The following is a 10,588-nucleotide window of genomic DNA, read 5'->3' on the forward strand; positions in this document are numbered from 1 at the left end:
CCCATCACTAGCAGCATGGCCCTTTCTCAATTCTAAGTACGCGAGTACATACTCGCGTTCTCGGTGACACCGGACTTGCCGAGAACGCACGGTAGTACGGACTTGCCGAGAACGCGAGCAAGGCCTTGCGATTTGTACAATTGGAACACCAGCGTACTTGATGATGTCACATGTCTGGAGTTTTTACTGCCGTCCCCTTTTAATTTAACTGTGAGTAATATGTTATGAAGCTTAACTTTAATCACAGCCAAACCGATTTACTCAGGAACAAATAAAACACTGAAATAAACCAAACATTAACATTTAGAAGTTATCTAAGTGACTTATATATCATGTTTAACCTCAGTAGCGAAATATCTATTAATAAAAATAGTGTACATGTATGCCTTAATAAAAACAAGCAAGTGAGATGTTAGAACGCTTTTATTTTAATTTTAGTGGACACTCAATACAATAGACTGCTGCTGGGGTTTGGGGTTTGTTTAACCTGAGTAGCGAAAAGCAGTAATTTCTTCTGCTTTGGATAATTTCACGCTCTTCTATACACATTCCACATCAGTGCGATACACATTCTTCTCCACCCAAATCAACAATGCAGCCATATGATGGCACTTATCTTTGCCAATCGGGCACTCACAGGAGCTGAACCTCACTGACTGACCCTCAACATGCACGTACATTGAAAGAAAGTTAATGCTTACCCTAAACATTCTAACAAACACTTGCAGTGCTGCTGTGTGTACTGGCAACACTGTAGCTTGTCACCCGGCAGATAGATAATCTCAACTAGGCTAACATAACTAACTCTCCAAAAAACTCTGTTATGGAGATTTTCAATTTTGTTTACTTCCACTGTTTTAGCAGTGTTGTATGTGTGTTTCATTAAATACATTAGCCGGTACAAAATATATCATGTCAGCTGGCTAGCTTACTTCTAACTCACCTCAACCTTATAAATCTTCTTTTTCATGGATGCCTGGATACTACCCTTTATAATACTGCCTGGGAGAACAGTAACACTGACCACTTTATATCATGGCCTGGATCTGGGGACCCAGGACTTATGTCTTTTTGTACCTCGGGCTGGCGATCCTCATGGGTCGTCCTCCTCGGGAGGTCCTTATAAATATGTTTATTTTCCATGTGTAGTAGTGTTTTGTTGTTTTCTCTGCTTTCCCCCGTCTCTGTGTGTGTGGTTATTTGTGTTTATGCTTCCGGATGTTTTGGATCTAATACAATTATTTAAATATGTTTTGGAGTCTGATTCACTTTCACATTTTTCCTCTCTTTTCTTTTATACATAAAGAATGAACTCGTAAGCTGTACAGACAAGAATACTCGTGATTGAATTCGAATTGAATTGAAATTTTTATTTCAGTTATTTCACAACAACAACAACAGATTATAATTGCCCCAGTTGTTCAACACATGCAGTGTGATGGAGTGGATGACATCTCCTTTGTGATCCTGAGACACAAAAAAAACCAAGATGGGTTAAAAAGAGTTAAAAAGTTTTTTAACTCTTGAAAGGATGGTAAATTTAGGAATACTGTGATTACTATGAGGGAGGATATACAGATAGCAGCGGGTGCTAATCTTGAAGTACTCTGGATTGAAAAGTCTATTTAATAATAATACATAATAAACCGGCATTATCTGAGTAATTTTCAGGGAATATATTATGAGCTTCATATGATTTTCATACCTCACTCATGAACAGGGTGGAAAAGTCCATTTTCAGCCCTCCAATACTGAAAATCAATCCTGGTGGATGAAGAGAAACAGAATAAGAAGAGAAGCTTAATCCAGAAGAAAAGCACGTAGTACTACCACAAGGCCAGCAGGAGGACCAAAAGTCCCAATGCCTTGATGGCTCTAAAGAGACCTCTGCTGCTGTCACTACTGTAGTCAACAAAATCATCAGTGTTGTAGTCCACAGTGTCACGGTCGTCAGTGTTGTATTCAACTGTGTCTTGGTCATTATTGTCAGGGACTGGACGGGGCCGTCGCCTTTTGAAAATTCTGCACAGAAAAAACAAAATCACGTAAGAAAGAATGTACATGGAAGAACAAATGGATTATGATTACAAAACATGCATCTATGTCAGTGGATGACAACAAAGAACATGTAGACCAACACTAACCTGTGTAAAGTCTCCTTGTAGGAGATTAAGGGCTCTCCTTGGCTGCCGTAATAGCCGTTAGGACACGAGCCAAACATTAGCGGGCATCATTCTAGCTTATAATCAACAGCGGATCCGGGTCGGATGATCTGGGAAACGACCGGATCCAAATCAAGTTCCAGACTCGCTGTGCAAGTGGATTCCGATCCGGACTCCGTTCACGGATCTGTTAAAGAGCCTGCAATGTCTTCTTTATTTTGGTAAAACACATTAGTCCTTCTACGCCAACTAAAATATCTTTATTGTTATATTTGTTGCCATTTCTGCTATCCTCTTGCAGGGCTCTAGAGTGCGACCAATTTGGTTGCAAATGCGACTAAAAAAAAATATTATCAAAGGATTGATCTTAAGTGTGCCGTATTTTCCAAAAAACACGGTAATAACGACAGCCCTAGCATGCGCTATCAAAATAGTGCTTTGTTGTGTATCTGACGGACGAAAGGTAAGCCAGTTCCACACCACTGAAGTTGCAGCATTTTTACAAACCAATTCTGGTTCATCCGTTTCATTCTTCTTCATTCAACGATCTACTTTCGCTCCTCTCATTCTGCGTCGCCGCCATGTGCGTATGTAAACAAAGGCACTGGGCATGCACGTTTTACCCATATTCTATCGCGATATTTCATTTTCTTATCATTGCCCAACATTACACCCGTATTATCGTGAATGGTATGATATGGTCCAGCCCTACCCTGGAGTGTGTCACGGGTTTATGTTAAATTGTTACTTCTCTTCTTCTTTCTTTTGTTTATTTTTCTACAGTTTATTTTCTATTAATTGCAACTGAGAAATAATACTTACCTCTTTAGCATTTATGGAGCCTCACGTCTTCAAAGGGATAGAAGGGATGATGTCATTCACGAGGAAACATTTGACATATGTTTCATATATTCTATACCAACAAGTCATTTACAGTAGAATAAATATGAACAGACAATCACTTTTTGGTACAACACCGGTCCAGAGTCATTTTGCTATCCAGGCTGGGCTGGATCACCCAAAGGGCATGCTGGACACTTGCCCAGGGGGCCATGCACAGTTGGGGGCTCATCCAAGAGATTAATGACAAAAAGATCAGAATTATCTCAAATATTAGATGTTGAAAAACTATTATCAAAACATAGAGATATAATTTTTTTCTTAACACTTACATAATTGGTAGAATACCATAATGTGTATTCCACGTGCACCTTTCTGCCCTTCACTGCTGAGGCTGATGGTCTCCCTCAGAGTCAGCTTGCTGGTGGATATGATATTTCCAACATGAATGAAGCAGCCAAGACAGGAAACGGCAAAAATAGGGAGGCGTAACTTTTATAAAACTGCCATTTTTATTCAATCAATTCAGGATGAAAACATTGACATTGACATTACAGTTTCTGAGATCTTCTGTGTGATGATGACATGCGAGCTAATCCAGAGGTTAGCAACTCACAATATGACCTCAAAGTCTGACCAAATTTAAATGAAGGAGCCAGGCTTCCCTCATCAGTACACACCCTGCTGCACCTCACTACCATAGAAGCAAAAATCCAGGAAATATTTCTGTTTTACCTACATTATTAGTTTATTTCTCACTTTTGTTTTTAAACAAGAAAAGAGTGCCTTTTATTAGTGGACACATCCCAAATGTACTTTTTTGTGATAAAAGCTTCCTTTGTTCTACTTCATTGTTGTTTCATCCAAGAGTGGGACTGTGGTACTGTCGGGAGGTGCTGAAATAAGGAAAAAGAGGAGGAAATCGTCAGGGGAGAAGACAGAGAGAGAATGAGAGAGGAAGAAGACGACAGCGGCCATGTTCATGTTCGAATGTGTGCTAAAACTGACATTAAATATTATTTTCATTTTAAAGTACATGAAAAACAAAGGTTCAATTATATTTAATACAAGGTACTTTAGAAGTTTTAGTTAAATACTACTGTTATGGTTTCATTTCATTCAAGCTATTCTGTGTACATGTATGCACACATTGCAGTATGATATGTGTGATTACTCAAGAAAAAAGCAAAAACAAAAAAGTCTGATCCTCCAAACATGGTGGTTAGGGTTTCCTGTGTTTCTCTGTTTCTTCCTCTCTATGTGTTTGATTATTGTTTGGTTGAAATTGTTCTTAAACTCTGAAATATGAGAGTATATTCTTTAAAGGTGTATACCTCACAGGAGGCTGTAGGGGGAGCTGCTTATTCAGATGTCCTCATATTGCACAAAAGACTTATTGGCAGACATCTCTCCAATTATCACCAGGATACAAGTTTGCATGTATCACTGGTTGACTTGGCTTCATAAGACAGTGCTGTCTCCTCCCAGCATCCACAGCCAGCTTGGAGGGTTGTAGTACATCAACCAGACGTCCTTCCACCTCCACCTCTTCAATTTGATGGCTTCAGGAGCCCACCATCTAATACTACGCATCTACAACAAAAGGGGGATTATTTCTTTTTTACTGTTACATGAAAGTATGAAAATCATTTCCAAAAGGCTGTTAAGGGTTGTCCATTCGTTGTTTCGTTTCAACCTGGAAATAACTTTGTAAACATATAAACATGGTATTGATCTGATCTGATCTGATGTTAGTCATTTTGTATAACCATATAAAAAATTTAAACATTTTAACATCCAGTTTGATGCATATTCAGAACACCACAATGAGAAAAACAACACATGAAGCCCATGCACAAACTCAGATAATCCAACCCAGAGTCTCTGATCTGTAGATCGGGTACTTTCCTCAACTTTGGCTGCATGATGCAAGGTCCCAAAAGTAGTGCAATCAAACCCAAACAGATTTATTTCTAAAATGAATAAATAAACCTCAAATTCCAGTAGCACTAACACGGATTATGTGAAATAAAAGTGTATAAAATAATCAAGAATTCTAATCTGTAGTCACGTGACTTCTCATAACTGCTGGGTTGAAATCGAAAGGAAAAAATATCAAAACAAAAAATCTTAGGGGCATTCCCTGGTGTGTGCAGAGGGTAGGTTTAGTGTTTAATGTTTCTTCAAACAGCTGAATGGATAACTGGTGAAATCCAAATGAAACGATTGGGAAATCAGTTTTCCCAGGAAAACTGAGAGAACAGGGGAAGGAGGGGGGAAAGGGAAGGACTGGGAATTCACCCTCTTGATTTTTCAAGAGTTAAATAAAGTGTGTCATCTATTTACTGTCTTTAAATTCACTTTCATATAATCGTTCACAAAGGTTCTACCACATCACACCTTTTAATGCTGGCTGGAGGATTTAATAATCTTAATGAAAGTCTCAAAAAGTTTTATATCCCAGACTTCAGGTAATTGTTTTTACTTTTTGCCTTGCATTTACCAGTTTGGTAAGGACTTTTTCTTCGCTCTTTTTAGAGGTCCGAGCCTGAAACACACATAGGCGCGCACGCGCGAATAGAGAGAGGGAGGAGCATCGCTGCCTGCATTCAGCGCAGACAAAAGCAACTCTCAGTCCGTCGCAGGATATTCTTCCGTGACCAGAGACAGAACGCCGTGACAGTAAAATCCAAGCCAGATGTTCAACCGGACCACAGGTGTGCCTTCACCTTACCCAGATTTAGGTGTTGCTCCGTTCATCAGCGTGCCACATGTCTATCGCCTGTATCCAGAGTTTCCCGCGTACAGAGCGACGATGGCCCCATACCCGGCTCCGCAGCACAGGTAACACTGCGTGCACCTGTTGCTCTGATTCCACGGGCTTTTTTTGTTATTGTTGTAAACTGCGCGATGTGATCGTTCAGTGTCACAGTCTGGCGTTACAGCAGAGGCGGAGCCAGACACTTTATACACCCGTGGCTTAGCCCTAAAGGGTAGTATGCATGTGGGATTGGGGGGGGGGGGGGGGGGGGGGAGAAAAACATGCTGTGAAGTTGAAGATTTATTAGGCTGTGTTTTGAGTTTTGTTCGAAATAGAATAACTTCATATAAGAAAAAGAATATCACACATGCATGACATATGTGTACTTGTATATCTACTTTTTCTACCTTTTCACCATATATCTACTTTTTAAATTAGGCAGCAAGGGAGAACAAAATCAGGGCTTTATCAAGGCACGAGGACTAAACCCCAATTCAACCAGACCCAGAACTGATCTGGAATTAAAACGGGACTACAACAGTTCAAAATCAGGACTACTTAGGACTTAAAACTAGATGATAGTCGCACTGAAAATCATTATAGACCTGCACTACAGTTATTTTTTTAATTCTACCAAAGTCCACTATTTAGATTCAGAAAAGTTTATTTAACTATTTAGCCTTGTTGTGCTTATCATCAACTTATCATAAACCAGATTTTTACATACTCTCCGGATAAAAACACAAACACTTTTTTAATTGTAAAAAATCAAATCAGTTTTGGTTGTTATCTCTTGTTATCTCTGGATTTTCCCATGTCAAAGAAACGGGCTCTGTGTTTTGCCTTATATGCATCCACAGGTGTGCCACCAATTTACTCACATGGACTTTACTCCTTTACTCCTAAACTTAGTGTATATGTACTCTTAAATTTGATGAAAGTGATACAAAAATAGACAGCTCTGTCTCTCTTTATTCTGACATTTAACTAATTTAAAGGTATTTAAATATTTATTTATCTAAAACAAAAAAGTTTACTCTAAATTAATGTTTAACAGTAAAAACACTTCCCTAAAGTGTATGTAAATATCTTGTTTCAATTGTGAATATACTGCTGTGTATTGAAATTTCTCTTGTTTTGCATAGAAATGTATTGAACAACATACAGCATAATATATAAAATAACAATTACCTGAGTAAGGTAAGGCTGGGTGACCCCCTGGTAGGGTCTCCCATGGCAAATTGGTCCTGGGTGAGGGACCAGACAAAGAGCGATTTAGAAGACCCCCATGAACAAAACATCAAGGGAACAGTTTACCCTGCCCGGGATACCGGGGCCCCGCCCTGGAGCCAGGCCCGGGGAGGGTGCCCAAGGGCGAGTGTTTGGTGGCCAGGCCTTAGTCCATGGGGCCTTGCCAGGCACAGCCGAAAAGGGGACATGGGCCCATGCTCCCGCAGGCCCAACACCTGCAGGAGGCGCCATAGGGGCCAGGTACATTGTGTGCCGGGCGTCGGCCAGGAGCGGCGTGATGCCCGGCTGCCAAGACTGGCAACTGGGAAACACAAAGCCACTGATCACAAACGTCATGTTAAAAAGAAGTATCTGCCTCTAGGAAAAGTGTTCTTCTTTGAAGTCCAACTGGAAGTGTTCATTCTGATCTGTTTGTTGTTGTTTCTCAGTGTGATGCCTTCAAGCGTGCCAACAAAACAGGAGAAGTGTTACAACCCTCACGACCCCACACTTACATTTGTAGCTGGAGAGGATGATTTGGACTGTAAGTATCATGTGGGCACTTTTCAAAGTGACATCGAACCAATTCAAATCTAAAATGAAAAATAAAGAAAAGAATTTTAAAAAATAGTTTTACGTGTTTTCACACTAACCAGAGTAAAAAAGAATGCATGCGCATTTATTCGTGTGTGACATTGATTTTTTACTTCTGTGTGATTGTTCTCAGTTTTGTATGAAGGCTTCATATCTCGCAGAGCTAAGATGTCCTGTGGTCACGCTGTGACCCCGACCTCTCTCACCAACTGGTGTCGCAGGTTGTTGGACCAGGTAGGCCACTAAAGGTTGGCTTTGTTAAAATACACAAGCAAACAAATAAAAACAGCATCCAGCAGGGTTGCGTTGATTCTTAACAGGACTATGTTACATCTACGTGAATAAATAAAGAATAATGAAAACAGTGGCCAATACATCATTGTTTTTTATTGGTGTGACTGTAACGCTTAATGCCATGTAGTGGAGACAGAAAGAAGCTACGCTGACTGAGATCAACACACAGAGCGTTGAACTGCTGTAAATTCATGAACTTCTCTCAGCAGAAACCTGCTGTGCTCTCAAGGAAATAAATAAAACAGTCAGAAATGTTCAGCTTCTGTCTTCTCTATTGTAACTTGTAGCATTTAAATGATTTAAGTTAAATTGCCTCTGCACTAAACCTGTAATACATCAGTGAGGCTTCAGTGTAGCTTTGAATTCCACCTGTTCTGTTACAGCTGTGATAATTTCAGTGTTTCTCTAACGTAAAGAGCATAAATGACTTTCAGACAACATATAGCAACAAAACTCTGTGTTTCATCAAATATTTGTACATATAGCAGGACACTTCTGATGTATAATGAAATATTTCTTAATAATGTAACTTCTTGAAAAAAACTCATCAACTTGTTTTCTTTCCGACATGTGAGTCTAATCATTCTCTCACCTCTCCATATTTTAATAAAGGGTAGAAGCAGGTTTGTGTGTGGTGGGTCTGGTTGTAGTGCTGAGTGGACTTTTGCAGAGGTTTGTAAAATGGCTCTTCTGACCCCTGAAGAAATGGAGTACTTTCAAAAAACCATGGAATTCAATGCTGCCAGGCAGACACTTACTACTAAGTTGGTAAGGGTTTCATCAACATGTTATTATATACTGTGAATTTAGACTTGATAGACATTTTGCTATTTATAAAATGTTGCCCCACCTCTGTCTCCATGTAGTGTCCTGGATGTGGATTCGCTGTGACGAGAGAGAATGGGTCAGATTTGAATGTCCTCTGTAAAGTGTGCACAGCAGTAAAAGGACGGCTGTTTGAATTCTGCTGGCAGTGTTTGAGGGAGTGGAAGGGTGCACGGCCTCGGAAAGACCGCTGTGGAAATCGTGGCTGCTGCAACCCGTCACTAGAAACACTAAAGAAATGCCCAGATATCACATTCCATGGGTATGACGATGAGTTTGAGTCCGAGTATGAGGATGACGATGAGTTTGATTCTGGAGTCCTTGTTTGTCCCTCGGTCCGTGCCTGTCCTACCTGTGGTTTGCTGTTGGAGCACAGCACGATGGCTTGCCCATCAGTTGATTGCCCTCGATGTAATGTGACATTTTGTTTTGTGTGTCTGAAAAACTCTGGCGAATGTTTGACCAGTTGCATTGCTGCCCCCAGACAGACCTCTATACCTGTGTGGAAGAAGAAATAATGGGAAAGAAACAAGGCTGATAAGTTTTACTTTCTTTTATTGAGAGTGCCTTTTCTAAATGAATTCACTATGCCATGTTTTAAATTCTCTGCTTTGAATAACATCACATAATAAATAAAAATCGTTGTTTTATTACTGAGAAATTTACTACCAGATGTGATCTTTACAGTTGTGTCATGTCTGAAGTCTAATGATAAATCTGAAAAATGTTGTTCATTTATAAACTTAGAGTAAGATTAAACATTCTGTGTGCACATTTTGTCCTCTGGTTAGTTACATATGTAACACAGGTTGTTGTCTCCTAATCACACATTTTGATTGTATTCCTAGCTACACATTGATAAATTGCTTAGAGAAAATGTTTCTTTTAGTAAAATTTAGTTATGTTTAATCAGTATCAATGTGTAAATGTAAATAAAAATGTATCTCTTGGGAAGAAAAGCCAACAAAACCAACTTCAATAAAATCCTGTGGATTTTTATTTATTCCTTAGGTCTTGCAAGTGAACACTGTCATGTAAAATGTGATCCTTCATTATAGATTATATAAAAATGGTCCAAATGAAATATTGACTTAACAGTTAAATTAATACAGTAACTGAGTTAAAATGCAGATATTGTCATTATTGTTAGGTTGCTTATACAGTATCAGTAGGAGAACACTTCATCACTTTGTTCTGCTGAGTTGGGAAATGCAGGAAAATCAGTTTTCTTTATTCTTCATTTGTACAAAAAAATGATAAAGACAATATAAATATATTTAACTCTTAATCTGATTAAAGTTTAGTTAAATTTTTTAGTTTCAGTGTGATTCCAGAGGATCAGTATTTTACTCTGTTTAAGTTATTTAAAAGCATTGTTAACTTATTCACATGGATTGCGATGAGGTAAACATTTTGTAGAAGAACTTCTATTACCCCAAATCCAAGTTATGATATGTGATATTCAAAGGAGCAGCTTCCAGAGCAAAGGAGCTGAAAGGTGTCTCTTTCTCAAGACGATTGAAGTTTACCGGGTTAGCCAAAACATCTGTTCTCCTTGCTCCCAAAGTCCCACTGCTCTGCTCATTTCCTGCTTGGCCACACCTGCTTTGACCTCTTCACTTTGACCACTTTTACATGGTCTTGGTCTTGTCTCGGTCTTAGTGGTCGGGAGATTTAGGGTCAACAGTATCCACGACACACAACGTAGCGTTCGATAATGTGTCGTGCGCAAAAGCATCAGCTCTAAGAGCCGTGCTTAGAAGAGTGTAGTGAATCAGAACAATCGACTCCCATTGAGCGAGAGCCAGCTCCTCACTTAATTTCTTTTTGCTGCTCAGCTCTCACACAGTGGCTGAGCTATGCTCCAATCCCTCCATATTGT

The 10,588-nt window shown here is 39.5% G+C and overlaps 1 protein-coding gene across 1 annotated transcript; it reads left to right on the top strand.

Moving 5' to 3' along the window:
- The first annotated feature begins 5,587 nt into the window (after positions 1-5,587).
- Positions 5,588-9,937, top strand: LOC146522012 (uncharacterized). Its single transcript, XM_085149934.1, has 5 exons — positions 5,588-5,846; positions 7,443-7,537; positions 7,721-7,821; positions 8,494-8,649; positions 8,748-9,937. The coding sequence occupies exons 1-5, from the start codon at positions 5,701-5,703 to the stop codon at positions 9,222-9,224; spliced, it is 975 nt and encodes a 324-aa protein (XP_085006060.1). The 5' UTR covers positions 5,588-5,700; the 3' UTR covers positions 9,225-9,937.
- The last annotated feature ends 651 nt before the right edge of the window (positions 9,938-10,588 follow it).

This window comes from Neolamprologus multifasciatus, chromosome 3 (genome assembly GCF_963576455.1).
Source record: "Neolamprologus multifasciatus chromosome 3, fNeoMul1.2, whole genome shotgun sequence".
NCBI lineage: Eukaryota > Metazoa > Chordata > Actinopteri > Cichliformes > Cichlidae > Neolamprologus > Neolamprologus multifasciatus.